Genomic DNA, 26,368 nt, shown 5'->3' on the forward strand with positions numbered 1-26,368 from the left:
TTTAGTGCTACGGAATCTTAGCATTAAAAACAATGAAATCAATAGTAGCGGGAGACAAACAAGTGAAACAGATTATAAAATATAAAAAACAATGTGACAGCAGAATCTGAATAAAATCATTTAGTCAATTATACGCAAAGAGGAAATGCTTTAATCAAACAAAAAGAAAACAGAGACAAAAATAAGCTTAAATGAGAAATTATGTAGAAAGAAAAACAAAAGATATGAATATCTGATAATTTTTAGAAATACAGTAAATTCATATGTATATTGAAACCTGTATTTATTATACATTGATTAATTGTTTTATATTTTATTTTGAATAATTTACTATTAGTTCAGAGACTGCAGATGCAAAATTGCATATACTAAATTTCGGTTTTATTGATGTGCAAATAAAACCTGAAAAATAAAAATAAATATTACACAAAAAGATCATAACGAGGATGACTTTTCATTTCCTGCTCAACTTACAATCTTATTCTATATGTGATATGCATTCATGTTTAAATGCCATATCAGCAGCATTGGCGATATTCATTGCAACAAAACTTAATCATAACAGTTTCTTTGTACAACAAAACACACAAATAACACCAATAAAAAAAACATACAAGTTCAATTTGATCAAAGATGAATACTCTAATTTTCCTCAAGAAACACCTTTTAAACCTGAAATTATTCCCTGAATGAAATCTCTCAACAATAACATTCAAAAACATACAATACATTCTATTTAAATATTTTTTATCATCCAAACATGCTTGCTTAAGGCACAAATACTTTTTTCTTTCCCTTTCAATAAATATGCATGTGTAAAGGCTGGCTCACACTGTGAGATTGTTTATAATCCTGAATGATTGCAGCATGTCAGACTGCACAAGCATGGCTCCCATGTCACACTGCAAGATCTCAGCTGTCAAAGTTAGACTAAACGACAATGAAGACGCGCCAAACACAAAAAAATCCTTGCTGGAGTTTGACGTCATCCACCCGTGACACTTTCACTATTCCGTGTTCTGAAATGATTTCACACAGCAAACGTAAACAATCTGCAGCAGCAATTTTGCACACAGCGCGTCTCAATAATTAAACCAGGAAGTAAAAAACGGTTTTGACATTTTCCCCCGCGGCCATTTAAATCGTCACATGGATTGCATCATCAGATTCTGCGCTCCTATTGGTTCTTGGATTGACACTCATCACAGCTGTTGTCACACTGCAGGAAAGTGTCTATAATCTTCAGACACTGCCAGAACTTCATCTGAACGCAACGGGCGCCAAGCGGATGTCAAACCAACGATCAAAGATCACAGATTTTAGCCTGGGATTTCAAGAATCTTTTAGGATTTTCCAAATTTGTCTCAGATGACTAAACCGCGGGTGAAATCTCAGAGTGTGAGCAGGTCTATAGTCAATTCTAAAGTTAATTCAATTTCCAAGTCATGGTCAAGTCTACATTTCTCGTATGTATTACCTGACCGAGTGTACAGCTGAAGTCAGAATTATTAGCCCCCTGTGACAAATAAGACTTTCTCCAGGAGAAAAAATATTATAGGAAATACTGTGGCAAAACTCCTGAATCTGTTAAACATCATTTGGAAAATATTTTGTAATAAAGGGCTTATAATTGTGACTTCACTTATATGCTCACTGGTAATTATTTCTGTCACCTACTTCTACCGGTGATGGGTTTGACATACCTTAAGGTCAGATCTCTGTCGGACCACTTCCTTGAGGACGCCCATCAGAATATCTGTGGCTAACGTGCGCTCGTGGGCCTCGTCAAGAATAATGACACCGTATCGCTCCAGTAAGGGGTCGTTCATAGCCTCACGGAGTAACATACCGTCTGTCATATATCTGCAAACAAGACACACTTTTTATTAGTCTTTATATCAAGTAGCACTAAAACAACACCAAAAGAATAGGCATAGCAGAGCTAGAGAGAGAGAAGAGTACTTGAAATGTACAGTTTATTCAGATTTTGTTTTTTACTACTACCATTTACTGCGCCTACTATGTTTTTACATATACTGTGTTCGTGTTAATGTAAACTTTATGAACGCTTTGGCAATACATTGGTAACATTTCTCATCCATTTTTAATTTAAATTAGAGAGACAGACGGACAGATATTGAGTTGATAGCCATTATCTGCTTCTAGCTGTCGTGGCAAAAACAAACACAATTTACAAACATTTTATAAAAATATCTTCTTTATAATAAAAAAGTTTTATAACAATAAGACATCAACAGCAGTAAATAATACAGAAAATGGACCAAAATAGCTAATACAAGTCACGTGTGAGTAAACTCTCCTCACATTGGTCAGAGTTGCATGGTTTATTTTGCAGAGTCCCGCTCAGCTGTCATGCGTCCTTATTTTAATTTATGATGAGGAGCAATGAGACATAAGCGAAAGGCTGCACTTTCATTTTGAATGGTGACACCCACAGACATCAACAGATTTAAATCAGAGGTAAGACTTTTTCACACATAGCCTTTGGCTAGAATTATGCATTATAGGCTTTACATTATGAGAGAAATAACAGATAAACCAAGACCCATTTTCCTAACGAATAAACAGCTCTCGTTAATAGTTCAGCATGCTTTCATTTTCGTATTTGACATGAAATGCTTATTTACTGGTAAAAATAACATCCCGCCCTTATCATAATTCTTTATTTATAACCATATGTATGCCTATTACATATCCATAATACTCTGTGATATAGCCTGGTTTAGATTGTATTGCTTTCTCACTACAATCGATCTGCTTTAGAGTTCGTTTCAATCAAGCCAAGATCACCTCATTCAGGCGATCTCGGACCGATTGCTTTGGTGCGGATCAGAGCCCGATTGCTGGATTCACATATGCCAAACGAACCGCACGAACCGGGGAAACGCACCAGGTTCCGAAACAAAGGTCTAGGTGTGAAAGCGCCCTTAATGTATTTATAATTTGTATGTAAAAAAAACAAAAAAATAAACATACTTTGTATTACATATGCATAATATACACAACACACATACATCGTGTCAAAATAAACTTTTATATTGGATACAACTAAACTTAAAACAATTTTTTCAAGCACTCACATTTAAAAGTCTCTGTAAAGAGTCTTTCAAAAACTGCAGAATTATCATCAAAAGTAAATCTTAAACTGCTTTAGATCATCTTATTTTCTGTATTATTTATTGCTGTTGATGTCTTATTGTTATAAACCTTTTTTTAGTTATATTTTTCACTTTTGGGTGAACTATCCCTTTAATGACAGAGGATTTCTACAAGCTTAGCCCATTACCAAAAGCTACAACGGACCATTTTCCAGTTTCCAGATTAGTCAGCAGCAGAAGTCGTCATAGTTGGTAAACTTTTAGTGCAGTAAACGAGAGAGTGCAACAAATAATTGTTTTAAAATCCTATTTGCTAAAAAAAGAAAAGAAAAACTCCACAATGGTGTTATCACGACTTTCAGAAAAAGGAAAACGATAGTGTGAGACTGATAACTGTAGCCAGAAGAGAAAACAACATCCGATTTACTGTCCTGCCCCCATACGCGCTGCATTTCAACACCCTCGTACAAATAGTCATTTGTTTTTAGTAACTTTACGCAAAGATGATGTAATACAAACACAATTACAAATAAAAGTTAAAGCATTTTTATATCACAATATTAAAAACGTTCAAGTATTCAAGATGCTGATGACTATTACACGCGTCTTGTGAAAAGGGTGCATTGACTTCCACTTTATTGAAGGCTCATGACACACATCATTTGAGAGCAATGACTTACTTTAGTATGGTCTTTGCAGAGCTACAGTCCTCGAATCTGATGGAGTATCCGACCTCCTGACCCAGCATGACATCCATCTCATCTGCCACTCTCTGAGCCACACTCATGGCTGCCACCCTTCTGGGCTGAGTACAGGCCACGCCGCGCTTCGGGCCAGGCAGAGACCTGACCATGTCAACACACCACTGAGGGATCTGAAAAACAACAGTCCAAACATCCATTAAAAGCTCCTTATTGTGGTTTTATTAAGCCTTGTGTGCTGTTGGGGATGTTTTTAATCCAATCTGGGGGGATTTTGAGACTTAATTTGGCCACAACCTTCTCAGTGTTTCAGCAAATGGAATGATTTTTGGTAATTAATCTTATTTTGACATATTTTGGGAAAACACTTTGAAAATTTTCAAAAACTGAACTTTTAATATACTCTAGGCAAATTTACTACACTTTCATTATGTTGGTGGCTGTTTTTGACCCATTGATTTCCATTATAATGACGTTTTGTGATTGCAAAGTCATGACTAGGTGTATTCTTTATTCTTGGTGGTTTTCCCTGTTGGGAAGAGGTAAAATGTTTCATTTTTACTGTTGATCATCAATAGCAGTGCAAAAAAGATTAGTTTCTGGCTTTGGAGTTATATTTATTGTTTATGCGTGTATATGAGAGGGAGAGACCTTTGCGCACTTACTGTAATATGTCTGAGAAAATCTAAATAATCAGCTCAGCTCTCAGAACATAGTAACCATAGTAACCTAGTAAGTCTATTCATGGACACACACACACACACACACACACACACACTATAATCAGCCGTTTTACTCCATAAAATGCTATAAAAAAAGCCCAAAACTAGTTTGCACAGGCCTATCTAAAGTGTTAATGCTGTCAACTGATGACCAACAGTAAAAATTACAAATTTTATCTCATGATTGTGGAACTAAACAAATAAAAAGCATAAATAAATGCAATAAAGCAAAGATAAAAGTGAAATAAACAGCGTTTATGGTTATGTAAATGTAAAAATGACACTGCAAAGGTATATGGAAAATTCTATGCAGTCTAACCTGTGTGGTCTTTCCAGAGCCGGTCTCTCCTACGAGCACAAAGCTCTGATGGCGGTTCAGGATGTCATTAAAGCGCTCTTTATACTCCCAGACGGGCAACTGCAGCCTCTTCTTGAGGATCTCGTAGTAGCGTGGCGTGTGAGGCAGGTTGGTGAAGGGGTTGATCTGCTGATGCATGCTGGCCTGCTTCAGAGGAAGGATTCCGCTTCCAGACACGCTGGAGCTGAGCGCCGCACTCGACGACTTGCTGTCTCTCTCTCGGTCGCGATCGCGGTCTCGGTCTCTGTCACGATCGCGCTCACGGTCCCGGTCACGATCTCGATCCTTTGATCGCTCATCCCGATCTCTGTCACGGTCCTTCCTGATGGGGAAAAAATAATGCATCCCTTAAGCTTAATCATCAAATGCATTTGGTTTGATAATTTAAGTTTCCTCATGAGCACACAAAATCTGAGCTCACAGAAATCTGCTGCTTTTTTTTAGCCAATCATTGAGTCTATTTATTTACTTAATTAAATGTGTAAATATCTCTTTATCACGTTTTTATATTAAATTCAGCAATATTTATTAACTAATATGCAAATGTCTGTATGATTTATGTACAACACAGCTTTTAAAGCAATATTTTAGCGGATATATTATTTGAGAGACTTACTTAGATTACCAAACATGTGGTTCTATTTGGATTTGCATTGTAAACCTTAGATTAAAGTTTAAAAAAAAACATTATTTGTTTATTTCATGTATTACATTTTAGGTTCCTACACTCGTTTAGTGTGAATCAGCAGATTTCATTTTGGTGCGGCAATAAAATACTGAATGCACCAACAATTTAAGACATTCAGCTTTGTTTTAAAGCCCCTTTAGGCCTTAAATTATGGAAAAGTAAATATTTTAGGACCTGCAGGAACCCCAAAACCTTCATTATTTAACATGCAATCACCATTTCAATTTGCACATTATATGGATTAGGGCCTGCACAATATAACGTTTAGCATCCATATCGCAAGGTCACATCCGCAATAGTCACGTCGCAAAGATAAGCAATGTTAAGTCTGTATTATAGCTGACCAGAAGCTATAGAATTGTATTTAATAACTGTGTTTACATGGAATTTATATAATTTATGCAAAAACTGTTTGACCTAGAATTTTAAACTTGTTTCTAGTCCAAATGTCTTCATTTCAAGGCAATAACAAGATTATTTCACTTGCCCCGCTGGCTGATAATTTTGCATGGTTTTATTTTTTCTGATGGTGGAAACTAAATATTTCACTTGCTTTAAGAGTGTTTTGATATTTGGACTAAAAACTAAAAAGTAAAAAAAAATTGCATTGCTATTAATCAATTTTTTTACCTGAATACTGCTAGACGTCAAATAGTGCTATTCAAACTATCCTGTGAAATTGTATTCATATCGCAATATTTTTCTCAGAAAATAAAATATCGCAATATCAGATTTTTTTCAATGTTGTGCAGCCCTACAAACAATATTGTATGTAGTAATATCTTGTTCATACATTTGTCAAATTGTAATTTTTTTATTCTCCATTTACTTCTTTTTTTATAATTATTATCCGTGTTTTCGTTCTGTCATTGTCATTCTGTTGCACTGTGAAAACAAATTCCTCCTATGTGTGTGTAAACATACCCGACAATACAGCTCATTCAGATTCGGATTCATTGCTTTGTCCATTTTAAAATACAGCGCACAGTTTATATCAGATCTATTTCCAAACATCAGAACTTAACACACTTTCTTTTTTTTTTTTAATCCAAGCAACAAGTGATGCTTTTTCTCCATATTTTTGGCGACTATCTAATGTTCATTAACCAGTTTTACTTTAGAAACATAAATATAAACTCAGATTGAAATGAATCAAATTTAATTCAAGAAGACCATATAGTTCATGTTTTAATTGAGGTGAAGTTGGTTTTACATTCGCACATTCAGACTTTCTCCTTAGTAATATCATTTCAGAAAAGTGTTATTTGCAAACTCTAAATAGTGTAATCATATTAGCAGCCAATGAATATCAAAATACAACATTGTTCAGTCAATTAAATAGTGCTAATGTTGTTTTCAAGTCTTATTTACATGTGATTTCAGACCCTATATTCAACTTAGCGTAGTAAATAATATAGGGAATGTTAAATAAAGGAATGCAAGAAAATAAAACCAACTTTACCTCAATCTTGTTTTAACAGTACGCGGGTAAACTTGCCTGATATGTCTTTGAAACAATAATTTACTTGTTTGATTTTGCATGCAAACCAAATGTATGCTGACTTAAAGATGATTATATATTTGTAAGAGACCATTTTCGCATGTTGCAAAGCATGCAATGTTAAAATCTTATTCTGAATGTAATATTTTCCCTCTTTTTTGACAGTTTTTTTTAGATAATGGAAAGACAAAACACTAAAATCTGAAGAAATCTGTAAATAAAAGAGAAACACAGTAGGCCGCGCTTGAGCAGCCAAAACAATCATAACATTTATAGCACTACAACAATCTCACATCCATAAAACTAATTCTAGTTTGCATTTACTATATAGTTTCTCTTAAAAACAAACTTAAGAGTCAAGTTGTGGCACATTCTGACACCATTCAGGTCACAATTAAGCAGCACATATTTCCCCTTCACAACACAGCACCAGCTAACGTTTACTTAACGTTAGTGTTTACCCGAAGGCCTTGTTTACAACACATACACGCATCATAAAGCAAATGTTTTACACAAAGCAAACCAAAACTAGTAAGTGATATAGTTTAAATGCAAGTGTGAATAGTGTGTGCTGTAACGTTACGTCAAAACGCCGTTGTGCACGCGAGCCGACGCAGACTGCACGTGTTAGCGGCGTCATTCACAAAAAGCCGGGCGATTATTTGCAAAATAACGCGTTTCTTACTCATATAACCATCATATTGGATAGCAATTGTGTGTTATAACCTTATATACACAATTTATTAGAAGCAATGTCATTGTGCATTAAAATAACACTAGCAGAGGAGTGTTAGCATGCTAGGTTAGCCTAGCCGCTCTTTCCCTCCTCAGTTAAAAACACTCATCAACATACCCGTCAGACGACCTCTTCTTGCTCGACGAATATTCATCACCTAAATCCAACCGATGTCGTTTTGACATCTCGTATTATACAGATTAATGCGGTAAAAGAAGAGTTTGCTCGGTTACTTCAACGCAGCCGTTGCTTTCTCTCTCTCATACACCGCTAAAAGACAAGATGGCGACCGGAAGCACTTACCTCATCATTATTATTATTTATTATTTCAAGTTCAGTATGGATGAACACTGTAGCAGAAAGCTCTGTGTGCGTTCATATTATCTATTTTAAGTCCTCAGTCTACTTTCGACTGAAACGCAAGAGAGGAATACTGAATAATGAATGTTGTGGATGCTCTGAATGGAGGAGAATATAATCTAGCGCCAATAAAAGCGCCCGCCCCCCCTCGCAGACATTACTGCAGTTCCCACATTCACCGCAAGGGGCAGAGCAGAAATTGTGTACTTTTTTCTTTTTTATTCATTTATTTTCCTTCGGCTTAGTCCCTTTATTAATCAGGGGTCGCAACAGCGGAATGAACCGCCAACTTATTCTCCCTGCTGAAAAATCCAGCTTAAACCAGCCTAGGCTGGTTGACTGGTTTTAGCTGGACAACCAGGCTGGTTTTAGAGGGGTTTTGGCCATTTCCAGGCTGGTTTCCAGCCATTTCCAGCCTGGTCTTAGCTGGTCAGGCTGGAAAATGACCAGCTAAATCTAGCTAAAACCAGCTTGACCAGCCTAGCAGGCTGGGAGCCCAGCCAAAACCAGCTATGTCCAGCTTAAACCAGGCTGGTCAAGCTGGTTTTAGCTGGATTTAGCTGGTCATTTTCCAGCCTGACCAGCTAAGACCAGGCTGGAAATGGCTGGAAACCAGCCTGGAAGTGGCCAAAACCCCTCTAAAACCAGCCTGGTTGACCAGCTAAAACCAGCCAACCAGCCTAGGCTGGTTTAAGCTGGATTTTTTTAGCAGGGGGCATATGTTTTACGCAGCGGATGCCCTTCCAGCAGCAACCCAGTCTTGAAAAAAACATCTATAAACAAAGCCAATTTAGTTCAATTCCACATTGCGCATGTGTTTAGACTGTGGGAGTAACCGGAGCACCCGCAGGAAACCCACGCCAACACGGTGAAAACATGCAAACTCCACACAGAAATGCCAAGTGACCCAGCCGGGACTTAAACCAACGGCCTTCTTGCTGTGAGTCGACAGTGCTAACCACTGAGTCACCATGAATATAGGTAATATATTTTATTGCATTTGAACAAAACAGATTTATCAAACAGATATGTTTATTAAATAGTAATATAGTCACCGAACATCTTCAAAAACAACAACAACAAAAAACAATACATTGCAAACTACAAAATTTCAATACAATTTTATAACATTTTTGTTTCTTATTTTGCTCTAATTAAATTTCCAAATTTTTAGATCTAATTTTCTTATTTAATATATTTTCCAAACATACCAATTTGGGTGTGCTAATTTTGTGCCGTTATCCTAACTTATTTTTGTTAGATTAGCTCCAGATTTGGCTTCAGTACTGACTAATCTAATGTATATGCATAAATGTAATATTTTAAAGCTTCCTATTCAAAAATATTTTTGAGCACTGTGTGTGTGTGTGTGTGTGTGTGTGTATGTATATATGTATATATATACACACATATATATAAATATATATATATATATATATATATATATATATATATATATATATATATATATATATATATATATGTGTGTGTGTGTGTGTGTGTGTGTGTGTGTGTGTGTGTGTGTGTGTGTGTGTGTATATATGTATATATATATATATATATATATATATATATATATATATATATATATATATGTGTGTGTGTGTGTGTGTGTGTGTGTGTGTGTGTGTGTGTGACGTTTTAAAGTTGTCAAATATGCATAGAATCAATATAGATATCAGTTTTCACAGAATTAACGTTAGTCATGTTTTTGAATCTGCCACTACACTATGCTGACACACAGGCATACGTGGCTCCGCCCTCTTTTGAAAAGAGCACAATCTCATTTGAATTTAAAGTGACAGTCACCAAAACACCACGAATAGGATCAAAGCCTAAATGGGTCAGTTTCAGAGAGTTATAAAACATTATATGTGTGGTATTTTGAGCTGAAACTCATTTAATATCAGCCCTTTAATAAAAGTAAAAATAGTTTTCTTCAATATAACCTTTCTTAAATATTAATAATTAAAAATAACATAATGTATTATAGAAATATACATTTGACCCCCAGTTTATAGTGATGCATTCAATTGCACCAATCAATGGTAGGAAAAATATAATTCAACAGTCAGAATCTGTCAGTTCTAGAGCACTGATTGACATCTTAAGTACTCACAAAACATGTTTCTTGTAAAATAAGTGTTTAGATCTGTATGTAGCCTGAAAAAAGAAAATTTAGACACATAATTTGAATAGTTTGACCTACAGTAATCTCTAAATTAGTCACTAAACACTGAAAACATCTATTTTAGTAATACATTAGATGTCAGTTAAATAGTTTCCCACTACTGGATTGCAGCAGGAAGGGTGTCCGCTGTGTAAAACATATGCTGGATAATGAAAATGAATGAATGCAATTCAACATTAATAACATGTAATATACATTCATAAAATTGATTGACTGGTGCATATGTATACTACCGAAAAAGCATCATCATTCATTCATTCATTCATTTACTATTCATTCATTTTTTTTCGGCTTAGAGCTTTTATTAATACAAGGTCGCCACAGAGGTATGAATCGCCAACTTATCCAGCACGTTTTTATGCAGCGGATGCCCTTCCAGCCGCAGCCCCCATAATCAATGTATAGTTCACACACTGGGGAATTTGCGTCTCAGGACATACTGAGCTCTTGCAAATCTCTGATAGTTCTTGTATTTTCACATCGTGATCATTTACTGCAATGAATCAGCCAGTGCAGAAGACAATCATCGCCGTCGACACACGTAATTACACAGCCGAGGCATGGCTAACAAGCTACATAATAGCAACTGGATCATTGCTCGTGGCCGGGAATTGATGGTGATGGGAAAAACAAAGTTAGCGTTAACAAGACTTTACACAGCTCTGCGTATAAATCTGAAACACTGGCCATTTTTACTTCCGCTTTCACAGACAATTAAATAACGGACCAATTGCATGTGACATATAGGCTTGTCGGGATGTAGCAATGGCTTCTTGAAAGAGAAGAACTGTTAGATATTTATATTAGAATTGATGATAGCGTGGATTTTAAACTACTACTGTAAAATATACATATAAATTAGCAGGTTTTTGTATTTATTTATGCTTTTAAATAGCATTTTGGGTCCTTGATCTTTTCGTCAACAAATGTTGGCGATGAAAAGTTTAAAAAAGGGACTTTTATTGACTCTTTTTAATAGTTTGAAGTGATTTATTGTCTGTATTTGTGTTGTAAATTACAAAACCAAAACCTGGTATGCAACTTTTTTTCTATATGCAGTTGAAGTCAGAATTATTAGCCCCCCTTTGAATTATTATTATTATTATTTTAAATATTTCCCAAATGATGTTTAACAGAGCAAGGAAATTTTCACAGTATATCTGATAATATTTTTTCTTCTGGAGAAAGTCTTATTTGTTTTATTTCGGCTAGAATAAAAGCAGTTTTTAATTTTTAAACACCATTTTAAGGTCAAGATTATTAGCCCCTTTAAGCTATATATATTTTTCGATAGTCTACAGAACAAACCATCATTATACAATAACTTGCCCAATGGGGTATATGCCGAAGCATGCTAATAGGACTTTTAATTTGCCAGTAACCTGGGTTAAGCGCTTCCGACGAATTGAATGCCAATGCAAAATCCGGTGCATTTAAGGTCTGTTTTCTTTAAAAATCAGCGATCTCCACTAGCTGAGTGATATCCAATTTAAAGTGGGTCTCAGATTGTGCAAGAAGCACTGCATTAAATGACATTTCCCCCGCCATATCTTTATAATATGAGCATTTATTTTACCCCAGTATATTCAATGGAGCTTCTGCGTTAGCCTGCCGATTCTGACGGGCGCGTGCGAGTAAACAGCTTTTTGTCTCGTTTTACGCTTGACCAACTAAATAAATGCTACAGTTTATTTAACTGAATGTATTTTAATGACATTACAACATCAATGCTGTATAAGGAACCGTATAAAATGGAAAAGTTCACAATAACAGGTCACCGGAAGTGTATCAGCATGGGAACAGCACTAGCTCGGCATATACCCTATTACCCTAACCTGCCTACCTAACCTAGTTAAGCCTTTAAATGTCACTTTAAGCTGTATAGAAGTGTATCAAAAATATCGTCAAATTTATGTACTGTCATCATGACAAAGATAAAATAAATCAATTATTAGAGATGAGCTATTATGTTTAGAAATGTGTTGAATTTTTTTCTCTCTATTAAACAGAAATTGGGGGAAAAAATAAACAGGGGGGCTAATATTTCGGGCGGGGGGGATAATTCTGACTTCAACTGTATATTATTTCATATAGAATATATTGTTTAAAACTAAAATGTCAATAAAAGCCACTTAGTTGACAGAGCAGAGATAAAAGTCCCATGATGCAATTCATAATCGTAAATAAATGGGGAGGAAAAATATGTAAATCATGTAATAAATAAATGTTTAAATGAACCAATATTTTGGCACTAGCATCACATTATTTGTCTTATTATTATTAAAACACTGAGGCTCCTGGATTTAATTATATAAAGGTAAATAATCATTACTAGTAGTGGTGTTGTAAGTTCAGCATGAGTAATCAGAAAAGCAGCCAATCAATAATACAAAGTTTATTTACCAAAGTACATTCTCCGAGTTCAGACGGATTAAGCTTTGCTGTGATCTTGTGACTGAATTATTCAGCCTGTTTCAGGACAACATTTCAGCTATAAGGTAATGTACCTTCGCTGCTTTTGACATGTTTGGATATTTCTGTATGGTGCAGTAATGCTTGCAGAATATCCTGCAATTTGTGTATTTTTGGTGGGGGGTTATTTTTTATGTAGAATTCCTTTAAAAACATTTTTGCTGTCAGGATTTAGCACCGCTGGAATGCTATATGATAGCATTATATGCAGAGCTAAATATTGTGTCTTTAATTTTACATCTAAATGATAGACTTTAAACAGAAGGAAATAGATTGAACTGTTTAATGGTAAATAGCAATTGCAAAACACAATGAAATAATGTTTTTTACATTTAAAATAAATTTACTCATTAAGAGTTAAGAGCTGCTTTAGAAGGAAATATGGTTAAACTGAGCTGAAAAAAATGTTTTATAATTTCACACGCACAATGCGATGATGCAGTTGTAACATTCATTTTCTTTTTGGCTTAGTCCCTTTGTTAATCAAAGGTGGCCACAGCGGAATGAACCGGCAACTTAACCAGTATATGTTTTACCAGCCTGATCTCACGAGAAAACTTAAGTATTTTACGTTTTGACAGTTAAATGGCTAATTTGTACGAATTCGTATGCGTTTAGTCGTACGAAAGTGTACGATTTTAAAAAGGAGGCGTCGCACCCAACCCAACCCCACCCCTATACCCAACCATCATTGGGTGATGAGCAAATCATACTAAATTGTACAAATTTGATTTTACGAATTCATACGAATCAGCCACTAAATCAAAAAGTTACGAATTGCTAGATTTTATTCAGCGGATGCCCTTCCAGCTGCAACCTAGTACTGGGAAACACCCATACACTCTCATCCACACACTAAAGCCAATTTAGCCTACCCAACTCACCTATACAACATATCTTTGGACTGTGGGGGAAACCGGAGCACCCGGAGGAAACCCACGCCAACGCGGGAAGGACATGCAAACTCCACACAGAAACGTCAACTGACCCTGCCGAGGCTCGAACCAGCGACCTTCTTGCTGTAAGGCGACCGCCCAGTTGTGATTCAGTTTATTTAAGATACATTGTCTTTAAATGTAATGGTTCATTTGTTAAAGCAGTGCGTGTTCCTCTTTAAGTTCCCTTATGTGGCCTTTTTATTTCATATACTGCAATAAAATTGCCTAGACGTCAAAAAGTCTTGACAGCAAATGTTTATATGCTTCAACTAATACTTTTTTTTTTTTTTTTAATAATTGTATTTTATTGGATTTTTCAAGAACAACCACAAAGACACACATACATATATACACACATACACAAACACACACCACACTAGGCACTGTCTCGGACAAATCCCATACAATGACTCAATGAACAAATAACAATGACATCACAGTTTAGCAAGTGACAACAGAAAATAGAATAAAGAAGTAAAATTAAATAATTAAATATGTAAAATAAGTAAATTAAGTCTCTGAAGTATCGTCAGAGGTTGAGTGGCTGGTTTGCTCATCTAGATAGTTTAGAAATAAACCCCAAACACTAAAAAAATTTTCAATAGTATGAGTCCTCAAAAATCTCAGTCTTTCAATCTGTATTACCGAAGTCATATCTGCAATCCACATTTGAAATGTAGGAGGTGAAGATGACTTCCAATGTCGAAGCTAAAGCCTTTTATCCACAATCATACCTAAAGACAAAGACTGCTGGAGGCCATGTGGGAGATGAGAATTGTGTTGTGATTGTGAATATTCAAAAATAGCAAGTTCTGCATCAGGTGGTAAAGATTTGACATAAGCTTTAGAGTACCAATCGAATATGTTTGACCAGAATGTATATAACAAAGGGCAGAACCAGAAAGCATGGGAAGTTGTGTCTTCTGTCACTTTGCACCTGTCACATAATGGTGATATGGAGGGAAAAATCTTATGCAACTTTGCTTTAGTATAATGTAACCGATCAACTAATATTTTTAAGTTATGAAGTTTAACTTACTATTTTGAGTCAGTTTGATTGATGTGGGTTCAGATGACCAGAAAGGTTCATTTGATTCAACTCACAAATGTAAAACAGCATACTTTTTTTTAAAAGTTTGCATAGACTTATGTAAACTTGAAAGTTATATAGACTTTCATTCATATTTTTTATGCCTTTTTAAACGATTTAAATTCTACAAGAGCACAATCAACATTAAAACACTCTTCTGTTTTTTATTGTTTTTATTTTATTTACGGAGAGATTAATTTTAAATACAATTTAATTAATGAGTTTTTCCAGAAGAAAGTACTGACCTTTGTCAAATGCAAAACAGATAAAGGAAAAATTGCATTATGTGTACTCAATACAGTTGTTAAATCTATCAAAAACAATATTTTATATTCTTAACCATCTCATTGTAGGCTTTAAAGTGCAACATGAAGAAACTCATCTCTGTCATATTACTGGCGCTTCACATACAAAGAGGAGATTTTTCAGACAGTTCAGATTTTCATCTCATCGAAGCTCCAAAACCAGAAGTGTTTGAGTTTAACAACACAATCTACGCAACATGTGAAGTCTCTCCCATCCCAAATTTACCCGCCGGCCAGCCTGAGATCTTCGGCCAAGTCCTCTTCAGGCAGGTTTTCCCCAACGGGACTGCAGAAGTCAAAATAAACCTGCGTGGATTTCCTGAAACTGATAATCAAGTGCGTGCCATCCATATTCATCAATACGGAGACCTCAGTCAGGGCTGCGTCACCGCCGGGCCACATTATAACCCGCAGGACGTCCCGCATCCTAATCATCCCGGAGATATGGGCAACTTCATGCCAAAACAAGGACTTATCCGGCGGTTTCTGAAGCTCCCAGAGGTCAAGCTGTTTGGAGGTCAGTCCGTGCTGGGGCGTGCGGTGGTGGTGCATGAGAAGGAGGACGATCTGGGAATGGGAGCAGATGAGGAGAGTAAACGCAGTGGGAATGCCGGGAGGAGAATCGCTGGATGTGTTATTGGCATCACCAAGCCTCATCTGTGGCAGAAAACTGAACACGTGGAGGAGGAAGAGAGTAAGAGATGAGCGTCGAGGTGGATTGTGGATTATCATGTTTAGATTTAGTTTTGAAAGAAGATGATCACTCTTTAAAGGGGACCTATTATGCAAAAATCACTTTTATAAGGGGTTTAAACACACTAGTGTGTGAATATAACCACCTTCTAATAGTTAACATTGATTGAGACTATGTTTTGTAATCACACTTGATGTAAACAGTCTGCAGAAACACTTTGATTGACATTCTCCGTTTGTACGTGTCATCAGAGGGGGAATGCTCCGCCCACAGGTGACCATCCCTCATTAACATAGGACTTTAGTCTTGCTTGTGAATCTGCCACTATGCTGACAGTCACACAGGAATTTGTAGCTCCGCCCTCATAAAAAAAAACACAATCTCATTTGCATTTAAAGCGACAGTCACCAAAACAGCACAATTAGGAACAAAGCCTACAAAAAAACCCTCATAACAATTTGCACAAATATCAAGTCAATTTTAATTGATATATAACCCAACAACCCTAAACTAATTAAGCAAAGTTAATTGAATATCTTTAATTTTGAGTCTATATTTATTCAAATCGATCAAGTAATGTCAAGTTCTTGTTTAAGCAGAAGGAGCATTGCTTTTATTAATTTAGATAAATCTTATTAGTTGCAAATTAGTACATGTGGAGTAACTTATTTAAATTAAGATGCACATTTTCACCAGACATGTTCTTTCGCTTTATTTTAAGCAATTTACTACAAACCTGCTTACTAATCTCAGAGCTAGTGTTAGCAGTTATGGCTCTCTGAGTGAAGTGTCAAACATTAATGCTGATGATAAAAATGCCAAGACCCAAAGCATGAGTGCTACTCTTCTGCAAGGTGGTTATCTCAAAACTAAGGTGCCTTGTGGATTATCATGTTTAGATTTAGTATTGAAAGAGGATGATCACTCTTTAAAGGGGAGCTATTTTGGAAAAATCACTTTTATAAGGGGTTTAAACCAAGTTGTGTGGCAGCAGTCTGTGAATAAAACCAGCTTCTAATGGTTAACATTGATTAATTCTGTTTGTTATAATCACACTTGATGAAAACAGTCTGCAGAAACACTTTGATTGACATTCTCTCTTTGTATGTGTCATCAGAAGGGGAAAGCACCGCCCACTAGTGACCATCTCTCCCTCATTAGCATAGAAAGTTAAGCCCCTTTCATGCACTGATACCGATAGATATCCGGAAAATTACCAGAATGACTTTACAGAAACACATCCATTTCATAAAACCGGTTACAGACTTTCAACGTTCCTCAAAACATCTTTTGTACAACAGTAGAAAGAAACTCAGGAACCACTTATTTAAGCAGAGTAAATAGAGTGTCAATTTTTATTTTGAGCTGCATTGTGGTTTCAGGATCCCGAAACATTGACTTTAAATCATGTCAGAACATTCTTCAAAACATCTTCTTTTGTTTAACAGAAGAAAGAAATTCAGGAACCACTTTAGGGAGAGTAAATAGTGTGTAAATTTTAATTTTTGGCTGCACTGTCCCTTTAAGAATATATCAGTTTCAGGATCCTAAAACAATGACTTCAATTCATTTCAAAGTGTCAGAACATTCTTCAAAACATCTTCTTTTATGTTCAACAGAAAAATAAGACACTAAAACCAAGTAATAATACAGAGAGTAAATAGTGTGTAAATTTTAATTTTTGTCTGCACTGTCCCTTTAAGAATTGATCAGTTTCAGGAACCCAAAACAATGAGTTCAGTTCATTGCAAAGTGTCAGAACATTCTTTAAAACATCTTTTGTGTTCAACAGTATAAAGAAACCCAGGAACCTCTTTAGGGAGAGTAACTTTTATTTTTGGCTGAACTGTCCCTTTAAGAATACATTAATATGATTCTGGATCAGAAACAATGACTTCAGTTCATTTCAAAGTGTCAGAACATTCTTCAAAACATCTTCTATTGTGTTCAACAGAAAAATAAGACACTAGAACCACTATAGGGAGAGTAAATAGTGTGTAAATTTTCATTTTTGGCTGCATTGAAGTTTCAGGATCCCGAAACAATGACTTTAATTCATGTCAAAACATTCTTCAAAACATCTTATTTTGTTATACAGAAGAAAGAAACATGGGAACCACTTTATGGAGAGTAAATAGTGTGTAAATTTTAATTTTTGGCTGAACTGTCCCTTTAAGAATGCATTAATAGGATTCTGGATCAGAAAACAATAACTTCAGTTTATTTCAAAGTGTCAGAACCTTCTTCAAAACATCTTCTTTTGTGTTCAACAGAAAAATAAGACACTAGAACCACTTTAGGGAGAGTAAATATTGTGTAAATTTTCATTTTTGGCTGCAATGTCCCTTTAAGAATTAATCAGTTTCAGGATCCTAAAACAATGACTTTAATTCATTTCAAAGTGTCAGAACATTCTTCAAAACATCTTCTTTTGTGTTCAACAGTACAAAAGAAACTCGTGAACCACTTTAGGGAGAGTAAACAGTGAGTAAACTTTCAGTTTTGGCTGAACTGTCCCTTTAAGAATACATTAATAGGATTCTGGATCACAAAACAATGACTTTAATTCATTTCAAATTGTCAGAACATTCTTCAAAACATCTTCTTTTGTGTTCAACAGAAGAAAGAAATTCAAGAACCACTTTATGGAGAGTAAATAGCGAGGGAACTTTGGCTGCACTGTCCCTTTAAGAATATATTAATCAGACAAAAACAATGACTTGAGTTCTTTTCAAAGTGTCAGACAGCAGCCAAAACAAGAGACACGTCTTCCACTCACCAGTAAATATCGTGAAATACGTCAAGAAGTTTTCCCGGCCACTGAGAGAGACTGGGATTTATGTGCTCAACAAGCACCGACAGACAATTCCCAAGGCGTAAACAAATCAAACGGAATATAAATAAGGGCATAAAAGGCAATGTGCCGCACTCTTAAGGTCTATTTGGGACACTGCTCTTGAAGGAGAAGCGCTGAAATAATTGGATGCAATGAATTACTTTGCAGGAGGGAGATCACGCCGTGAGCCAAGTCAACAGATTCACATTTAGGATTAGTGCTATGCTCCGGCTAATAATGTTTATGCATAAACTGAGAATCGGGATTGCTCCTGATATCAGCCACTGAAAGGAATTATAATATTTTACTGCGCCGTTGATGTATTCAAAGCTGCGAGCTGCACTTCATCGATATACTCTTGATGACAAATCCACTGGTTGCTTGCTGAGAATGTTTAAACTGTTTTAAGAGGTAACTTTCACATACTGTACAGTACATCTATTTCCATTCATTCATTCATTCATTTTGGCTTAGTCCCTTTATTAAACAGGGGTCGCCACAGCGGAATGAACCGCAAACTTATCCGGCAAAGGTTTTACACAGCGAATGCTCTTCCAGCTGCAACCCATCACTGGGAAACACCCATAGACTCACATTCACATATATATATATATATATATATATATATATATATATATATATATATATACACACTACGGACAATTTTAGCTTACCCATTTCACCTATATGTGGTTGGACTGTGGGGGAAACCGGAGCCCACGGAGAAAACCCACACTAACATGGGGAGAACATGCAAACTCCACACAGAAATGCCAACTGGCCCAGCCGAGGCTTGAACCAGCGACCTCCTTGCTGTGCGGTGATCGTGCTGCCTATTGCACCACCGTGACACTCTTCACAATACTCTTCCCCGTTAATTATGCATAAATATACGCAACTAAACCGAACCCAGAATCTTACCATAGAGTAAGTACACTAATTAATATTACTCACTCGTTAAATGATAATAACAAGGACACGTTCAAATAGTGTAAGCTAATATTTGTTTTATTTATTAATTCTTTAATTAAGAAAGTGTGAATAAAAACATATTATTCATATGTTAAAAATTATTATATATTATTTTATATTAAAAATTATTCATAACTTGCTTCATAATCCTATTAATTATTGCAATTAATTACAATTACTTATGCATAATTACATGAAACTAAACCAAACCCACAATATAATCATAAATACATTAATATAGTAATTAATATTATTTAGCGCATTAAAAATAATGATAAAATATCAAAATAAGTATTGAACACTTGACCATTTTTCTCAGAAAACACATTTCTAAAGGTGCTGTTGACTTTTTTCTCCCGGATGTTCCCGGATAACAACCAAACAAATACATATATGCAAAGAAAACAATATTAATTAGTTTACAAATGAAGTCATGCACAATAAAATGAAATGATGCAGAGAAAAAATGCAGAACACATGAAGAAAGGGAGATGTAGTTCAGCAGTGAACGCCCAGACAGCAGCTGAAATCTCTCAGTAGTTCTTCTGCCCTTCCTCAGTGTAAATCAGGGGTCACCAACCTTTTGGAAACTGAGAGCTACTTCTTGGGTATCGTTGAATGTGAAGGGTTACCAGTTCACTTCCTAATAACAAATTTGCTCAATTTACTTTAAATTATATGTTATTAATAATTAATGATATTCATCTCTGTGAAGACGCTGATCATGTTAATGATTTCTCACAATAGTTGTCAACAATGATTGGAAACAGATAAATATTAACCAATGCAAGTGTGATTTAAAAAGAATAGCTACAAAAAATATTAGATGCAGCTTACTGGTATGTGGTGCTATAAGCTAATTTAACAACAGGTCCACGGGCAACTCATGTGATCCTCGCGGGCTACCTGGTGCCTGCGGGCACCATGTTGGTGAACCCTGGTGTAAATGAAGATCAGCTGCTCCAGTCCAGCATCTACATTAGCAGGAGGATGCAGATGAAAGCAGGGTGGACATTTCAGCAAGACAATGATCCAAAACACAGTCGAGGAGACTCTCAGATGCTTTCAGAGAAAGAATATCAAGCTGTGGAATGGCCTAGCCAATCACCTGAGCCGAATCCAATTGAGAATACAAAATAAAGATTAGATTTGACACTCTGACATGCTGTTAGATAGAACTATTTCATCATATAGAGCTATTCTTCTTGTGAAACTGTATTTATTTCGCATATATATCACGTAAAAATAAAATATGGCAATAACAGATTTTTATAATATCGTGCAGGCCAAGTTGTAAGGTTTTTTCAGTAAATGTGCGAGCCGATATCACTCTTAACTCTTCAGTGTTGAAGGTTTTGACACTTTGAGCAATGCATGAGGCTTCATTCTCCATATGAGAGGTGTCTTTATGCTGCCATCCCACTGTAGCTTTCTCTACTGTACATGTTTTCCACAAGCGTCCTTTAACTTGCTTCACAATGTTTCTCCATGAATAATTCAACAGTGTACGAGCTGTCTCTTGTCTAATAGGAGCAAAGAGCAGCAGAAAGAGAACATGAAGACAGTGAGTGACGAGCTGCACATCGTTGTCGCGTCAATCTGCTGGATTTAGGGCTAGTTAAGGAGTTTTACGTTGGTGTGTGTGTGTCTGTGTGTGTGTGTGACAGGAGATGCAGGATGTTTAGACTGCAGAGATCTGAATGTGAAGGCCACCCGCGGATACACTCGTGCTCTACTGTAACAAGTCTTAATACTTGTCATGCTTTTGTACTCAATCCATCTCATATTTTAAAACATAACTATAAGTAGGGCTGCACAATATATGGTTTCAGCATCGATATCAATATAAAATTATGATGTTCGGAGGTGTAACAAAGATTAATTTTGTTTATTTATATGTAATCTATACAATTTATGTCGATTTTTTTGTCTTTTTTCTAACATGAAAGATTGTTTTACTCACCCCATTGGCCAATCATTTTGCTTGTTTTAAAGAGAAACTCTTTAATTTTGACTTTTATGATCTAGGAATGTTTAGATATTTTGACTAGAATTAAAACAATAAGAAAAGCATTTTTTATTGATTTTTTTTTGCATTGTGATTATTCGGTGTCTGTACCTGAATGCTGTTAGATTGTGAAACTTTATTTATATCGCATATTAATCACGGAACAATAAAAATATGGCAATAACAGATTTTTATAATATCGTGCAGCCCTAGTTGTAAGGTTTTTTCAGTGAATGTTTGAGCCGATATCACTCTTAACTCTTCATTCTCCATCATTCATATCTCCTTCAGAACTAAATAATCAATACAGTGTAAAAATACACACAGTGTAATAAACATTCATTCATTCATTTTCTTGTCGGGATAATCCCTTTATTAATCCGGGGTTGCCACAGCGGCATGAACCGCCAACTTATCCAGCACATTTTTACCGGTGGATGCCCTTCCCATTGCTGGGAAACTTCCACACACATACACTACGCACAATTTGGCCAACCCAATTCACCTGTACTGCATGTCTTTGGATTGTGGGGGAAACCGGAGCACCCGGAGGAAACCCACGCGAACGCAGGGAGAACATGCAAACTCCTCACAGAAACACCAACTGAGCCGAGGATCGAACCAGCAACCCAGCGACCTTCTTGCTGTGAGGCGACACCACTACCTACTGCGCCACTGCGTCGTCGTGTAATAAACAAAATGATTTAAATCATAAGAAATAAGTATTAGTATAAGTATTACATGAGTATTATAAGTAACAGGATTACAAATAAGCATGGCCAGACAGAATCTGACAACATTTATTTTAGTTTTTTTGCACAGAATTTTGTAAAACAAAATAATAATGAAAAATAAAAATGCACATTCCTTTTAATTAAAATTGAAATAAATTTTTATTCTGACTTTTATTTAAGATTTACAATTGGGTAGTGCGGAGTGGGTAGCACGTTCGCCTCACAGCAAGAAGGTCGCTGGTTGGAGCCTCGGCTGGGTTAGTTGGCATTTTTGTCATGTGGATGCATGTTTCCCAGAGATGGGTTGCGGCTGGAAGGGCATCCGCTACATAAAAAACATGCTGGATAAGTTGGCGGTTCATTCTGCTGTGGAGACCCCAGATTAATAAAGGGACTAAGCCGACAAGAAAATGAATGAATGAATGAATTAATTAATTAATTAAATCCACAAAGCAAGTCTCATTTATATTAATCTACTAAAAGTAAAAAAATATATAAAAATTTAAGTAAAAATATTACTTTACAAACTATATTGTAAATAAAACATGTCAACATTTGCATGTTAGACAATTATTTAAATTTATATAAAAACTGAATAAATAAATAAACAACTTTATATCTTTGTTTATTTATTCCGTATATATATATATATATATATATATATATATATATATATATATATATACACACACACACACACACACACACACACACACACACACACAAACACAAACACACAACAGTTCTGTCTGGTTCTCGATTCTGACTGGCTTATAACCGTGCAATGCTCTGCAATAACAGCATTCGTACAGTCTCATCACCCTTGTGAAGTAATCTGGTGGTGTTTGTTTTGCTTTTTCGGGGTTAATTATTGTGCTTTCCCGAATGCAACAGTGAAATACTGGGAAATCTCTTTAGACTGATGGCATTTCATGCCGTTACAGCCTTAAAATGTGAGCAAAGTCACCTGTTTTGTCATCACTTTAGACATTACGCTAGAGAATCATTCAACTAGTGATGTTGGTGAACGAGCAACAGCTTCTGCTGTTCTGACGTCAGCTGCAGATGTTTATGAATGGCAGAAGAAAGTAGTTCCTCGTAAGAGTTTTTGAGACTCTCCATGTTTTATTTTCTTTTTTATATACACGATTATGCCGTCAAACTGTTGTATAAAAGCAAAATCACACTGGTAGCAGTGCAATATGGCTGTATATCGTCACTCGTGGGACACTAAAGCACTCAGCCTGCAACCTTGAGCCAACGCACGCCACTACACAAGTGTGATATTGCTCAAATATGAATATTTACACACATTTGCAAAAGTAAATAAATAGACTTTCAATTCAATTCAATATGCTATATACAATGTAAATATAAAATATACTCCATTATAATATGTATTGTAGTACGGCTGTCTGCAATACTTAATATTGATTGGTCAGTCGTGACAATTCAAGGTACACTGTAAAAAATGTAATGACAAAAAGTCAAGACTACAAATATTTTATATGTTGCTTTAACTTATTTTAATCAGTTAATCAGCTTTCGACTACATTTTTAAGTTATACAAAATTTAACTTATAATATTTTATATATTAAAAATTGAGGCAAGTTGAGATGTTTGGACAAGTTCATTTGATTCAACTAAGTGAAAGATCAAGAACTTATCCAGCACAAGATGCATGCAGTTCTGTTTTTAACCACTAGTGCATCTATTTTATATTAATATGTAATACATTTATTTTTGAGTTTAATTCAGCTTAATAATGCATGAGCTGGTGAAAGGGTAACCTGACTAACCTGACCGTGCAGATTAAGCCTCATAACTCCATTAGCTCAAACTCCCATCTGTTTCCCAAAAGTCAGTCGCTCTTCCTAATGCCGCCTCAGCTGCCTGGCATCATGCCGCCGTGCGTCTGTGTGTGTGATACTGAGGGAGATTAAATAAAAGAGCGGCTTCTGCAGAACAAGCAGTTCAAACTTTGCCTTGTCGTGATGTACTTGCAGGCAGAAGCAGCTGTCAGATGAGTCCACTCACGCTTCTGAAACACACACACACACACACACACACACACACACACACACACACTGCATGGATGAATGCGTGTGAAACAATAACTTGTACAAGTTTATATATGCATGATAATATTTATTAGTGTTTTTATTGATCATTTGAGTATTTTTAATGACCGAAAAAAGTAGTGTAACTAAATAAAATGTGTATTAAATGTGCAATTTTAATGTACTTAAAATCAGTGTTGGTTTAGATACTTCACAAGAAGTAATTCACAACTAATTAAACATTAAAAAAATTGTATTTAAAATACTTTTCTAATTACCTTTACTGAAAAGTCACTTAATTACTCATTAATTAATTGTATGCCATACTAGTACCGGGTTGGATCTTCTTTTACCTTTAGAACTGCTTTAATCCTTCATGGCAAATATTTAACAAGGTACTGGAAATAATCCTCAGAGATTTTGCTCCATATTGACATGATTTGTTAGCTGTATGTCCATGATGCAAATCTCCCGTTCCACCACATCCCAAAGGTGCTCTATTGGATTGATATCTGGTGACTGTTGAGGCCTTTTTAGTACAGTCAACTAGATGTCATTCTCCTCTGAGCTCTGGCATCAACAAGGCATTCGGGCCCACAGAACTGCCGCTCACTGGATATATTCTTTTTGGGACCATTCTCTGTAAACCCTAGAGATGGTTGAGTGTGAAAATCCCAGTAGATCAACAGTTTGTGAAACATAAACAACCATGCCATGCCAAAGTCACTTAAATCCCCTTTCTGATGCTTGGTTTGAACTGCAGCAGATTGTCATGACTATGTCTACATGCCTAAATGCAAATGAGTTGCTTCCATGTGATTGGCTAATTAGAAATTTGAGTTAGCAGAAGCAGTGGCGCAGTAGGTAGTGCTGTCGCCTCACAGCAAAAAGGGTCGAACCTCGGCTCAGTTGGCGTTTCTGTGAGGAGTTTGCATGTTCTCTCTGCCTTCACGTGGGTTTCTTCCGGGTGCTCCGGTTTCCCCCACAGTCCAAAGACATGCGGTACAGGTGAATTGGGTAGGCTAAATTGTCCGTAGTGTGTGTGTTTCCAAGAGATGGGTTGCGGTTGGAAGGGCATCCGCTGCGTAAAAACATGCTGGATAAGTTGGTAGTTCATTCCGGAGTGGCGACCCCGGATTAATAAAGGGACTAAGCCGACAAGAAAATGAATGATGAAAGAAAATTTGCGATAACAAGCAGTTGGATAGGTGTACCTAATAAAGTGGCCGATGAGAATAATAAACTACTTTCTCACTAAATCAAAAATTTCATTCTTTAAAAAATGTGCAATTGTCTTGACATACTGTATTACAGTATTTAGATATTTTAAGCATCTCAGAATTTTTTTACAGTATTTTAGACAAGTATAAGTATCTCTGAAGAAAGGAATTACCTTAAATTTTATGTATGTTTTGAAGTAATTTAGTTACAGTAACTAGTTACTTTGTAGATATTTACACCTAACACTTGCTTCCAATCCTAAATATATATTTACACACACCGTGAAACCAGCAGTTTACATACACTCTAATAAAGGAACACAACCATTTTAAAAAAAATGTCTGATGGTAAATCATACTAAATGTACACTATTTTATTACCTAAATCATTTACATTTGCTAAATGCCAGAATAATGAGAGAATTATTTTTGCAGAATTTTTTTTATCAAAAAAAAATTATTTTTATCTGCCCACTAATTTTCTACAGGATTGAGATCAGGGCTTTGTGATGGCCACTCACAAAACATTCACTCTGTTGTCCTTAAAGCACATTTTCACTATTTTGGCAGTGTGTTTAGGGTCATGGTCTGTTTGGAAGACCCATTTGTGGCCAAGTTGTAATTTCCTGGCTGATGTATTGAGATGTTGCTTCAGTATTTCT

General features: G+C 35.8%; 2 protein-coding genes across 13 annotated transcripts in view; one reads left to right on the plus strand and one right to left on the minus strand.

Annotated features, from left to right (window-relative positions):
* Positions 1-8,274, minus strand: part of dhx15 (DEAH (Asp-Glu-Ala-His) box helicase 15) — a 53,062-nt gene extending 44,788 nt beyond the window's left edge. For 8 of the 12 annotated variants that reach the window (XR_015494569.1, XR_015494562.1, XR_015494565.1 and 5 more), the window contains exons 1-4: positions 7,943-8,104; positions 4,862-5,222; positions 3,800-3,993; positions 1,704-1,863 (exon numbers count right to left, since the gene is read on the minus strand). Coding sequence is in view for 2 of the 12 variants with exons in the window: in NM_001115141.1 (NP_001108613.1) it covers positions 1,704-1,863; positions 3,800-3,993; positions 4,862-5,222; positions 7,943-8,010 (783 nt within the window). In the remaining 10 variants the exon portion in view is untranslated. Of the gene's footprint in view, positions 1-1,703; positions 1,864-3,799; positions 3,994-4,861; positions 5,223-7,942; positions 8,106-8,128 lie in introns of those variants that run through there. The other 4 variants (XR_015494570.1, XR_015494568.1, XM_087258802.1 and 1 more) reach the window with 2 other exon arrangements.
* Positions 8,275-12,773: 4,499 nt separating this feature from the next.
* On the plus strand, positions 12,774-16,250 carry sod3a (superoxide dismutase 3, extracellular a). The gene is given in 2 exon segments (NM_001099236.1): positions 12,774-12,874; positions 15,230-16,250. A coding segment is annotated over 1 exon segment (642 nt). The 5' UTR covers positions 12,774-12,874; positions 15,230-15,244; the 3' UTR covers positions 15,887-16,250.
* The last annotated feature ends 10,118 nt before the right edge of the window (positions 16,251-26,368 follow it).

The sequence above is a fragment of the Danio rerio genome, chromosome 7 (genome assembly GCF_052040795.2).
Source record: "Danio rerio strain M-AB ecotype USA chromosome 7, GRCz13ab, whole genome shotgun sequence".
NCBI classification, from domain to species: domain Eukaryota; kingdom Metazoa; phylum Chordata; class Actinopteri; order Cypriniformes; family Danionidae; genus Danio; species Danio rerio.